The 12,653-nt window shown below is 38.2% G+C and overlaps 2 protein-coding genes across 3 annotated transcripts in view; both read left to right on the top strand.

Annotated features, from left to right (window-relative positions):
- LOC134825997 (26S proteasome non-ATPase regulatory subunit 11B-like) overlaps positions 1 to 11,198 on the top strand; it is a 31,362-nt gene extending 20,164 nt beyond the window's left edge. The window contains exons 2-7 of one of the 2 annotated variants that reach the window (XM_063838240.1): positions 7,821 to 7,965; positions 9,278 to 9,473; positions 9,573 to 9,741; positions 9,913 to 10,210; positions 10,419 to 10,718; positions 10,880 to 11,198. In XM_063838240.1, the coding sequence (XP_063694310.1) occupies positions 7,821 to 7,965; positions 9,278 to 9,473; positions 9,573 to 9,741; positions 9,913 to 10,210; positions 10,419 to 10,718; positions 10,880 to 11,022 (1,251 nt within the window). In that variant the 3' untranslated portion in view covers positions 11,023 to 11,198. Of the gene's footprint in view, positions 1 to 7,817; positions 7,966 to 9,277; positions 9,474 to 9,572; positions 9,742 to 9,912; positions 10,211 to 10,418; positions 10,719 to 10,879 lie in introns of both variants that reach the window. The other variant, XM_063838239.1, reaches the window with a different exon arrangement.
- Positions 1 to 12,653, top strand: part of LOC134825991 (lysosomal cholesterol signaling protein-like) — a 383,362-nt gene that overhangs the window by 317,517 nt on the left and 53,192 nt on the right. The gene's annotated exons all lie outside the window — the stretch shown is intronic.

The raw sequence follows: 12,653 nt of genomic DNA, 5'->3' as shown, positions 1-12,653 counted from the left end.
GTTCTCCGTTGAACATCATTGTGTCTTTGGTTAAGTCAATTACTGCTCCTGCCTTCTTCAAAGAGGGTTTGCTCAATAGTAGGGGTAAGTCACAACTCACAACATTTGCATCGATGAGTATTTTCTGCGTCCCTATCCTCCCTGGTATCTTTATCTTTTCAACTGAGGTCACCTTCTTACCATCTCCGAACTTGAAAGGGGTTGCACATTCAGTTGGAGTCATCATCCGTCTTTCTTCTTCTCCCAATGTTTCTGCATACTGTTCAACCCAGTTTCTTCCAACCACAGTCTTTGTGCAGCCAGAATCAATGACTGCACACGATAGTGTCTCGAACACTAGAGAGCTGAAATCGGGCTTCTCCTGAATGAGGGTGCAGGTGGTTTCTTCTACCATCAGAGTCACGTAGGCGCTTCCAGAGTTCTCTGATTCCATTTCTTCCTCCGCGAAGTACTGAGCACCTCTTGCTTTCTTTGGACAAAAACGAACAATATGGCCCTTTTCTCCACACTCAAAACAGCCGCTATTGAACCGGTTCCTCGGTTATTTCTGTACGGACCACTGTAACTCCCTGAACCTCTTGAACCTCCTCTAGAGTCTCGTCTCCAGTTGTTGTTGTAGGTAAAGTTACACTCTTCTGGCTCACTCTTTATCACAGTAGTTTCACTTCCGTGTTGCTGACTGTCGGTGTTTGGGAGTCGTGTGAAAATTTTCCCTATCGTTTTTGCCATCTCTGCATAGGTCATACTCTTCACAGTTGCCAATGCAAGATCGACTTTCTCTGGTGCCAGCTTGGCACTGTTCAATACTCTATATGCAAGTACTTCTTCTGGCAGCTCGATCTTGTGCTTTTTCAGATCGTCGTACAACTTCTCGAACTCAGATATATAACTCTGCAGATTCATTTCATCGCGCCTTTCATACTGTTCGAACTTACAGTATATTTTATATGCTATTATGTGACGAGTCTTCCTTGTAGATCTTATCTAATCGAGCTATTATCTGCTCCAAGCCATCCTCAGCTATGAGCACTTCCTTGCCCAAGGATCTAACATGGTTCTTGACTTTTCCTTCATTCAGCTCCAAAAGAAACGCAGTTGCCCTCCTCTTCTTGGGAAGAGCTGTAAACTCACTCCACAGATCAATGTCCAACCTCCAGTCCTCATAGCAGCGACCTTCCTTGTAAGCCGGTGGAGCCTTGTATCCAGTCCTATTGTTACCCAAGCTTGGTGCAGGTGTCTCCTCTGAGTTTCCACCTGTCATCACGGTAGATCTCAAATCAGCAGGTTCACTTCCTGCTACCAATGTGAAATGGCAAGTACCAGTGAAAGCAATGAAACACCAAGGGTATAAGGGAAGGGATATCAAACAAGGCTCCACTAGCCTAAGACACATAAACAGGGAACATATCACCTGAAACAGTTATATAGTAGTAATTGAAAGTATTAAAACTATGTTAATGGAAATACAAACATTCACACTAACCTCTGTTTTGTATAGGGTCTGGCTCGTGCACAAGTGGCATGTTTGTCAAGGTATGCATTTAGGTCTCCAAAAAGGATTCTTATACAACGTTTCTGAGTTATGAACAGCTTATCGTTTGGTTGGTCTTTGAGGGCTGAGCCCCAAACACTTATTCCGTAAGCAAGATGTGATTCCAATAATGCAGAGTATATTTTTTGGTAGTGTTCCCCTGGAACTGAATGTTTAATCCTGTTAAGTGCTCCTGTAGTGGATCTAATTTTTTTTCTTAGATATTCTATATGTGGTCCCCAGCTAAGTTTTTCATCAATTACTACACCAAGAAATTTGGTGTTGCTAACCTTGACAATTTTGTGTCCATTTATAAATATTCCTTGTGATTTGTCATTTCATTGGCATACGGCCTAACTCTGGCGCAGGTTTCATCAGATTCATATGCAGGTAGAAAATGTATGTAGCAGCATTTAGACATATTTATATGTAAGAGATTACTTCTCATGAATTTGCATACGAAATCAAGAACTTTATTGGCCTTCAAGTATGTTGATTCTTTGGACGGTCCAGTGATAAATATATTTGTGTCATCAGCATAGAGCACAAATTTGCATTCATCGCCTTTGTAACAGTTTATTATGTCGTTCATATATAATAAGAAAAGTAGAGGGCCTAGTATGGAACCTTGGGGAACTCCATATTTTACATTCATAGTCTCTGATGTAGTGTTGAGAAATGAAACATACTGTGATCTATCGGATAAATAGCTTTTTAGAAGTCCTAGAGCTAGACCTCTAACCCCATAATTTTCCAGTTTCCTCAGGAGAATGCCATGGTCAAGAGTGTCAAAAGCTTTGCTTAGGTCAATAAAGATTCCTAGAACATGATTACCACTGGATGTTGATGTTGTGATTGAATCAACTGATTTGTGGAGTGCATGTGAGGTTGAGTGGCCTTTTCGAAAACCAAATTGTTCATTACTGAGAATGTCATTAGCAGTGAAAAAGGTATAAAGCCGTTTGTATTATATTATTTTTTCAAATATCTTACCAAAGATTGGCAATATTGACACAGGTCTATAATTTTCAATATTTTCTTTATTATCTTTTTTATGGATAGGAGTTACTTTGCCTATTTTGAATATGGATGGGAACGTACCTTTTTGAATACATGTATTATACAAATTTGCTAATATATTGGATAAGAGATAAGCCGGTTTCTTGATAACTGCTATTGGTATATCACTGGCTTTTCCATTAACGAATTCTTGAATTATTTCAAGAATCTCCTCAGGATGAGTTTCTTCTAGATGTATTGAACTGTTGACTGATTTCGACATAAACTCAACAAATGATTGCATTGGTTGGATAGACAGTTGGATGTCGGACAAAACTTTCTCATTTAAATTACTAGCTAAAGATGTAAAGTAACTATTGAATTTGTTTGCAATTGTCCGCCTACAAATTACTCTAGTTCCATCTATAATGAAGTCATCTTTTAGCTGATTCTTCTTTTTGCCACGAAGCTCGTTGATTATTTGCCAGGTTTTTTTGGAGTTATGGCTATTTTTCTCAAACTTTTCAGCATAATACCTGGTTTTGGCAGTTTTTATGGCAATTTTAAGATATTTTGAGTAGTCCTTGTAAACATTATGTCTTTCCGGATCCCCATCTGGTATTAACAATGTTTTTGTTTTTTTCCATTCAAAATAAAGTCTGGCTTTTTTCTCCACAGAGTTGATAAGGCCGTTTGTGATCCATGGATTTGTTATGCTATTTCGTTTGGTGGTTTTTGGTGAAGCCAATTTGCAAGATATATCTATCTGTTCTTGAAACAGATCCATGAAGGATTCAAAAGAGTCACATCTGTGGTAGAATGTATCTATGTCGTTTTCAATTTCTTCACAGAGCTTATCAAGGTTTGCATTACTATAGTTATAATAAATGGTTGTTTTTTCAGGTGGTTTATTCTGTTCCGAACTAGCATCAGAATTCATTACTTGAAGGCAGAAAATGGGCTGGTGATGTGAAGCACTATCCTGAATTACTCCAGATATAGTTGATGAGTTAATGTCATTAGTGTGTATGTTATCAATGCACGTTTTTGAGCAGTGGGGCATTTGGTGTGTGGGAATGGATATTGTGGGCGTGAACCCATGACTATAAATAACTTCTTCAAATATATCTTCATCTGGGCCTGATAAATTGGTTATGTTAACATTGAAGTCCCCTAATATGTATGCTTTATGTCCTTTTAGTGCAGTAAGAACTTCTTTATACTGTGCATTGAAGTTAGCAAGTGGATTGCTTGGTGAGCGGTATACAACTCCAACTGTTACTGGTTCTGGAGCATTACTTATTGTTACGAATAGGGACTCAAAGTGCTCTGTACAAACAGATAACTTTTCAATCACACTAAAGTTAAAGGAGTTGTGATGTAGAGAGAAACTCCACTTCCTTTCCTTTTTACCTGTTGTGTCTTATTAGAAACGAAGCGTTTTTGGTAACATGAAGTATAGTCTTTAAGTTGGTACAGCTGACTATTACAGGGATCAATGTTTGTTTCTGCTAGACCTATCACAGAAAATTTGTGGTCTATGCAGGCTAATTCTAAAGCCAATTTGTCAAAGTTAGTACCATTTCCATCAATATTTCGAAAGTAGTGTGAGAAAATGCTCTTTGATGTTGTTTGAGGAATCTGCATTATGAGGTTGTTGAAGTTTTTAGTAGAATATAAATAAATAAATAAATTCTAACATTTATTACACGCTTCGACATTAAAATATACCCAACAAAGATGTACATTAAAGTCATTCAAGCGAGACTTAGTGTTGAAATAGCAAGATTATGGACTTTTTAAACAGTTCAGATTTTATGAACAAATATTTGTATGAAGTTACCAAAATTATGCACTTTCATATCAGTTCAGACATTATGGACAAATATTAGAAATGTTATCAAAAGCTAGTTGGAAATAAAACGTCTTTAGGGCATTTTTAAAACATTCTACAGATGATAATGATCTCACTGAGTAGGGTAGTTCATTCCAAATTTTTGGTCCACAAAACATAAATGCAGCATCTGTTCGTCTGAAATGAGGAGCAGGAGGAACTTTCAACAAATAAAAGTCATCATCTAGTCTGGAACTTCGTCTTCGTACTTCCCTTAGATTGACGTGTCCTTGTAAGTACTGAGGGGCTATGTTATTAAGACACTTGAAGACCAGAAGTGATATTTTGAACTTAATTCTGAACCGAACAGGCAGAAAGTGGAGCTTTTTGAGGTAAGGCATGATAGGTTCACGTATCTTTTTTCCGTAAAGACCAAAGATAAATCTAGCAGCATTGTTCTGTATCTTTTGTAGCTTATGGAGATTCTTTTCTGTTATACCATAATAGACTGAGTTGCAGTAGTCTATGAAACAGAGGATATTGGAGTGAACTAACTGAACTTTTAGGTCATGGGAAAGCTTCGAACCGATTCTTGCTAAGTCCCTTTGATTCAAACAACATACTTTGGAGACAGCATTTATTTGAGAGTCCAGATTCATTTGGTGATCGAAAAGGAATCCCAGGTTCTTGGCCTTGCTAACAGGGCAGATTGAGAGGTCTCCTAAATCCATTGTCTGGATTGGGCTGACATATGGACCTATATCAATGAACTCTGTTTTTTCATCATTCAGTTTTAGGAAGTTAACTGTCATCCATTGCTTTATCTCCAGAAAGCAATTTTTCACAGCTGTTAAATCAGGATTAGAACTGTGAACATCAAAAGTAAAGTACACCTGTGTGTCATCTGCATACAAATGTATCGAGAAACCATATTTTGTGACAATTTCTTCAAGATCTCTGGTATACAATATGAACAGTAGTGGTCCTAAAATGGATCCTTGAGGTACACCAATATCCAGATAGCCTTCAGAAGATGTGGCTTTTTTACTTTAACCTTGAATGTGCGATTATTAAGGTAACATTGTAACCAGCTGAGTGCTAGTTCTGTAATACCATACGCATTCTTGAGTTTCGTAAGAAGGAGGTTATGGTTTATGGTGTCGAAAGCAGCTGATAGATCTAAGAGTAGAAGCACAACATTCGATTTGCTGTCAATCATCATTAGAATATCATTATGTATTTTGGTAACTGCAGTTTCACAACTATGGAATTTTCTATAGCCTGATTGATATGGGGAAAACAGGTTGTTGACATCAGCATATTCATTTAATTGGCAATGAACTACTTTTTCTAGTATTTTGGACAGATAAGTTAGATTGCTAATCGGTCGATAGTTTTTCAGCTCATCAACATCTAAGGTAGGTTTCTTGAGTCCAGGCCTAATAGATGCTTCTTTTAGGGCAGATGGAAACTTTCCGACTCTTAGTGATTCATTCACGATGTAATGGATGATTGGGAGAAGCTCGGGTAAGCAGTTCTTGAAGAGCCACATTGGTATGACATCGAGTACGCTTGATTTATTGGGAAGACTCTTAATTAAGGTTTCAAGATCTGATAATGAGACTTCCTTAAACTGATTAAGTCTACACTTTGCATTATCTATCGAAGTAGAGTCCTTGGTACCTTGACCGTTTAGGGAAGTGTTTTGAATTTCCTTCTCAATATTAGAGTAAATGGTCTTTACTTTTTGATCGAAGAAAGTCTTGAGTTTGGCAGCCACTTCGATATCTTCACCATTTGGCAATTTGTTGGAGCCATATTCCTTATCTAAAAGTTTATTTATGACTTTATAGGTCCCTTTCGAGTCTCCTTTGCAAGAACTGAGCTGTTTATCATAGTAGCCATCCCTAGCTCGATTGATATGATTGACAGTTCTCAAGAGTTTTTGAGATTGTACCTATTGAGTCTATATAGTCGTGAGGTTCATTGTCAAGTAGTTCGTTGTTTGAAAAGTGAGGTGCTTGATAGAATGGATTATAACGAATTATATCATGATTTTGAATACAATTTGAGCAGTAAGTTTTTTCTCTAAAAGTGGCAATGTTTTCCTGTGTTTTACATCTCTTGTGAATGATGCAATCACACTTATTGCAATTTATAAATGGGTGTCCAGCACGAATAGGTTTGCTGCAGCAGACACAGTTCTCACATATACGTTTGGCTATCATGACATAACTACGGATCTACGAGAGCGTGGGGAAAATCGTTTTTGGGCCTTGGTAACATCACTGAACAACCTCCCATCAACAGGGCTACCTAGGATCTTATGGGCAATTGCCCGGGAGAGTTTAAAGATACCGCTTGACCCCAGGTGGATTGGGTCATCCGGCTTCTTGTATCTACAAAACTGCTTGTCCAGTAGACCCTCCTCATCAACAAAACTACCAAAATCTAAAGTGCCTATTCTAGTATTAGTATTACAGTACCCAAATAATAAACTATTAAACTCCATGGCTCTGTCATTCAGCCAGGAGGACCTAGTTGGAAGGATGGGTGAAACTATAACTTTAGAGTATGGACACATATCACAAATATTCTTGAGCTTCTTTGTCAGCTCATTAGCCCAATGTTTAACATCACCCCCTCCCCTCTTGATATTATTTACACCACAGTGTACTACAACGTTCTTGTATCCTACACAAAGAACAGGGTCTAACTGATCTATTGTGAAACATTCAATTCTTTTCCCAGGCAGTTTGTGACCAAATGTTCCTTTTCCAGCCCCAAATTTGAGGAACCGGGTGTTTGAATCACCAATAATCAATGTCGCATTGGTGCTCCTGCTTACGTAGCGAAAGGTTATGGCAATGATGTCATTTATGCTTAATTTTTCTGAAACTGACCCTACTGCACTTCTAACATTTTATAAAAATATCTTCTAAAGTAGGTATAAAGATGCATAAAACAAAACACACAAACAAAATGTTTATAATCTACATATAATATAAATTTCTATAGAACTTGTAAATTTCTATAAAACTAATAAACCTTAGATATAGTATTATGTATTCATTTTGCACCCAGAGAAAGATGTGATCACAGAGGTAGTTTCGATATTATGTTCATGACAAGGTATGGGGCTATTACCTCTCTGTCAATGATTGTATCTTCGACAACCAACACATAACTACTATATAATAAAACAGGATAAATTGTTCTTCTACTGCATTAATTGGATACAATGGTAAACACACAAATGAGGTTTAAATCTTTTGTGTTCATTCATATCATGATAGCCTAAAATCGTTTGTTAAATAGTTCTGTTGAAAGTATTAAAATGTAGCATTTCACGTCAACTCTCATTCTACAGAACTATTTCTAAATGATGATCTTTAAATTCCAATGTAGATCTTTAATCTATATATCATATTACCTAATCGAGTATAATTATTAAGCATGGAAGAGTTGGAACATGCGTCATCTATTGAGCTGAAGGATCCTGACCAAGCATTAAAGCTCTACCATGGCATCACAAACCAGACTGTCACATCAGATGATGAGGCTAAAATCAAGGAGGTTGAGCTGGCTCTTAGCTCCATGGGTAAATATCTTAAATTGTGTGAAGTGTAACGGTCATGTGGTTTATTTCAAATTCATAAAATTGAATCTACATTATACATAATATGTATAAATCAAGAGGCTTGCATATAATGAACATATTGACACGGGTGCAGAGTTGAGTCTGTACGGAACTTAGTAGTTTCAGATCCTTGTTTAACTTGCCGTACAGCAAGGTCATCCTCTACTTTAGCCCGGCGAGGCACATAACTCCCTCTACAACTCCATGACAAATGTTTCATATATACTAGCCGAGTTCACAAGAATGTATCCTTGTGTTTGAGAAGAGCTCGTTAGAACTGCTTCCTTTCCCTTCAGTATAATAGAATGTGGTTGGGCTGTGATTTTATCGACCATGAATACCAAGCATATAAGCAGATATTTGAATTGACTAGATTTCCACTGGTAAGCGATTCGGAAAATCATGGGCCGGCATAGTGCCGGGGCGGGTATGATCCGCCAACCTCCGAGTTACATGCCTGGTGCTCTACCAATTGAGCTACCGGCCCTATTCAGCTCAGGAATTTCTTGCACGCCTATCAGTAAGCAATCGTGTCGTTATCTCATATCTGCTGCTATTAGTACACTCGTGGGTTGAAAACATCGTGTACAGTACTTCGTGAGTAGTACAGTACTTCACAACGATAATCCGCCTCCCCAATCGCAAATTAAAAACATTACACACAGTATGCACACTCACAAATATGGCAGTGAGTATCCCAGCTGCATATAATGCAGTGTACTAATAGCAGCAGATATGAGATAACGACACGATTGCTTACTGATAGGCGTGCAAGAAATTCCTGAGCTGAATAGGGCCGGTAGCTCAATTGGTAGAGCACCAGGCATGTAACTCGGAGGTTGGCGGATCATACCCGCCCCGGCACTATGCCGGCCCATGATTTTCCGAATCGCTTACCAGTGGAAATCTAGTCAATTCAAATATCTGCTTATATGCTTGGTATTCATGGTCGATAAAATCACAGCCCAACCACATTCTTGACCAGATCACATGTGCATACGACATCCTTGGGAGCCGTCAGTTGAGCTTGCTCTCTGACTCGTGGGTTGAAAACATCGTGTACAGTACTTCGTGAGTAGTACAGTACTTCACAACGATAATCCGCCTCCCCAATCGCAAATTAATATGTATAATATGCATAATATGCATAATATGCAAAAAATACTGAATTGTAGGGAAAAAATATCATATTATGATATTTTTCCCTACAATTCAGTATTTTTTGCCAATGCTGAATTCACTTTATAGAAAATCTAAGTTTTTTACAATTCAGGGAAGCTCCTAGCCAAACAGAACCAGGCCAAAGAGCTAGCTAGCCTGATAAAATCTATCCGTCCTTTCTTGGGAGTTGTGAGCAAGGCAAAAGCCAGCAAAATCGTCAGGGAACTGGTGGACACTTTCCTTGACATGGGAAGCAAGACTGGACTGGAGATTCCTCTTTGTCTGGAGTGTATTGGATGGGCTAAAAGGTAAGCAGACCTATTTTTGTCTTGCACATCATAAATTATGTATCTGGTATTCTTGAATGGTAGCCTTGGTGAGCAAGATCTTAAACCAAATTATTTCAGCGAGAAGCGAACGTTCCTAACTCAAGCACTGGAAGCACGTTTGATATTGTTGTACCATTCTAACGGTGATTATTCTGAAGCCTTGAATACTGTTAACCGTGTCATGAAAGAGTTGAAGAAAATGGACGACAAGCAACTTCTGATGGAAGTTCAACTTTCGGAGAGTAAGGTTAGATCACATTCTTTACGTACAGTATTAGCTAGAATCTTGTTTATACTTCAGGTGAGAGCTCATGAGAGTTGAACGTAGTTTAACTTTTAATGGTCACATAGTGAACTTCTATGAGTCTGTTAATCAACCCTAATATAATTATCAATTTCTATAAAACTTCAATTCTAGGTTTACCACACTCTCGGAAATGTCCCCAAAGCTCGAGCAGCTCTAACTTCAGCCAGGACAACCGCTAACTCAATATACGTACCCCCTAAACTGCAAGCTGCTCTGGACATGCAGTCTGGTATCCTGCACGGTGAGGAGAAGGACTTCAAGACTGGTTTCTCCTACTTTTATGAAGCTTTCGAGGGTTACGATTCAGTGGATCACCCCTTTGCCATGGACGGTCTGAAGTATATGTTGCTCTCTAAGATTATGTTGGGTGTTCCCGATGATGTACAGGCTCTTCTGACTGGAAAGATGGGTTAGTTCAGAGTTTTCGAAACTGTCGCTTGCACGGAGATTTACATTTTTAATATATTATGAGATATTCTGATCATAATTTTTACATCATTATTATATAATAAACAATATCTTCAATCTGATTTATAATATTGGGTCATTGGACGCCTGGTGATGGGCTTGAAAATTTGTTTGCTTAATGATCTCTAGTTTATGACTTAAATCTTCAGGACTGAAATATCGTGGTCGAGGTATAGATGCCATGAAAGCCATCGCTGATGCCGGTAAAAAAAGAGACATATCCATCTTCAACAAGACAATAGCAGAATATGATGATGAACTGAAGAAGGACCCCGTCGTGCAGAACCACCTGAAGTCCCTGTACGACAACCTGTTGGAGAAAAATTTGGTTAGAATAATAGAGCCTTACTCTCGAGTTCAGATCGCCCATGTTGCTGAAACAATCAGCCTACCTTACGAAGTTGTAGAGAAGAAGCTCTCTCAGATCATCCTTGACAAGAAGTTCTCAGGTTCGTTATCTGAAAGAGGGTTTTGGGTAAACATCTTTATCTTTAACATTTTTTCATTGGCGTGATTTCTGCTCATGTAAAATTTGAAATGAATTTTCCAAATTATTACGCTACTGTAGCTGTATCCTTTTCCGATCACCACCAAAGTTACACTATCCCAGGTATCTTGGATCAGGGATCAGGCGTACTCATAGTATACGACGGCTCCGAGTCAGATCAGACTTACACCTACGCCCTTGACACGATAACTCATATGGGAAAAGTCGTGGATGTGCTCTTCAAGAAGGCACAGAAATTGTCATAGTTTATGAGACTGGAGAGTGGCGAGCCAATTAGTGGACACTCTTCTTGACGTTTACTGGCTAAACGAATATTATTTACAAGCTCTGTTTTGTACATTTTCAGGACCCTGAAATTACTGCAATTATATGATAATTTGATTTGCATTGTATTGTAAGATTCTTTATAGAAGTATTATAATGTTCTTCATTGCTTCTAAATTTTCTAAACTAATGTCAAATAGTGTGAGATTAAGTTCCATTTTCGCTGTTTATAGGACATAATATGTCCAGTGAGTCGGTAAACCTTTGAGGATAATCCTCCTTATGTTCCTGTCATAGTTTACTCTCCGTGTGTTTCTTGGGAGCAACTTTAGAGGTTCTAAGAATTCTGCAAGGTGCTCGATCCTTGAACTATCATCTTGGTATTAGAATTAGGTTTAAGAGCAAGTGTATGACGTCAATAATTTTTGCTAGTCATCGTTCCTACTAAACGATTTATGCTCAACAAATGACTCTGATAGCATGGTGACAATATGAACATTTTAGATACTTAAAGACTGTGGATTCAGGTATGATAACGCCAGTCATGTAAATTCATCTGTCACTCGAACTCTCGAAGTAGTTGGAAGTCAGAACTATGAAGCTTCGACCTTAATATATAAAGTCAGGACTAGTGCCAAGCTTTGCTTATCAAACTGTTTACATATGTAACTCAAGTTACCTGTTATTCACGTTTCAGTTCACGGATAATTTGTTCACTTTGACATCAACAAAAAGTTAATCTAGCTCCTTTGTTTTTATTACTTACATATTGCCATCCGAAACCTGTATGATATTTATTATCTACACCAGCTGTCTCTATCAAGATCTTGCGTCCGATTGTTGGTAATTTTCACTGAGTTGCCAAAATGACCATATTTCAAATCCGCGTTGTAGTTTTCATATTTCATAATACCAGATCATGCCACGTCTCGCCCCACCTTTTTCACGGTACCAAAACGTGAGATAACGTTCCCCACGTTATCTGGTCCGCTGATTAAGCAGCGTATGTTGGAGGGCGTGCCGTGAGCTCCCGTTTATTGAGGGCCCCCACTGCAACGCAATTTCAGAATGCAACGTTGACCAAATAGAGTATAATTACACGGACAGCATTATCTAATACTCCCTCATTTATCCAGCCATTCAGCCTCTATGTGAATCTCTATGCGGCGTTTTTATAGTTTGCTGTTTCAACTTTTACTCCTCGTGTCCCGATAAACTGAATTTTATGAAAGCTCATAAAATTGGTCTTTATAAAAAACATTAAGATTTAAGCTCATGAATTTTAAATACCAACCAACAAATTGCTGTATTGAATGTGCGGATCACGTTGTTTCAAAGAATTGTGCTCTTGCGTCACTTAATCTAGTCACGCACAAGTTATCTCTCAAAAGATTTAAGTGCCAAACCGTGTTGTGATCCGTATTAGAAATAACCTTGAGACATGCCTGAATGTCATTAAGTTGTTTCTGACATTGACAGGTTTATTAAATTTTGTAAACACGCGAGCTCTTGGATATCTTACTGGCTGAAATACTACTGTAGAATACCTCTGGACGTTTCGTCTCAAATATAAAACTATAAACTATACCATTTGCATGAGATCAGCCCTCAA

The sequence above is a fragment of the Bolinopsis microptera genome, chromosome 1 (assembly GCF_026151205.1).
Source record: "Bolinopsis microptera isolate Bmic1 chromosome 1, MBARI_Bmic_1.0, whole genome shotgun sequence".
Lineage (NCBI taxonomy): Eukaryota > Metazoa > Ctenophora > Tentaculata > Lobata > Bolinopsidae > Bolinopsis > Bolinopsis microptera.
This window is presented reverse-complemented; position numbering and strand designations above follow the sequence as displayed.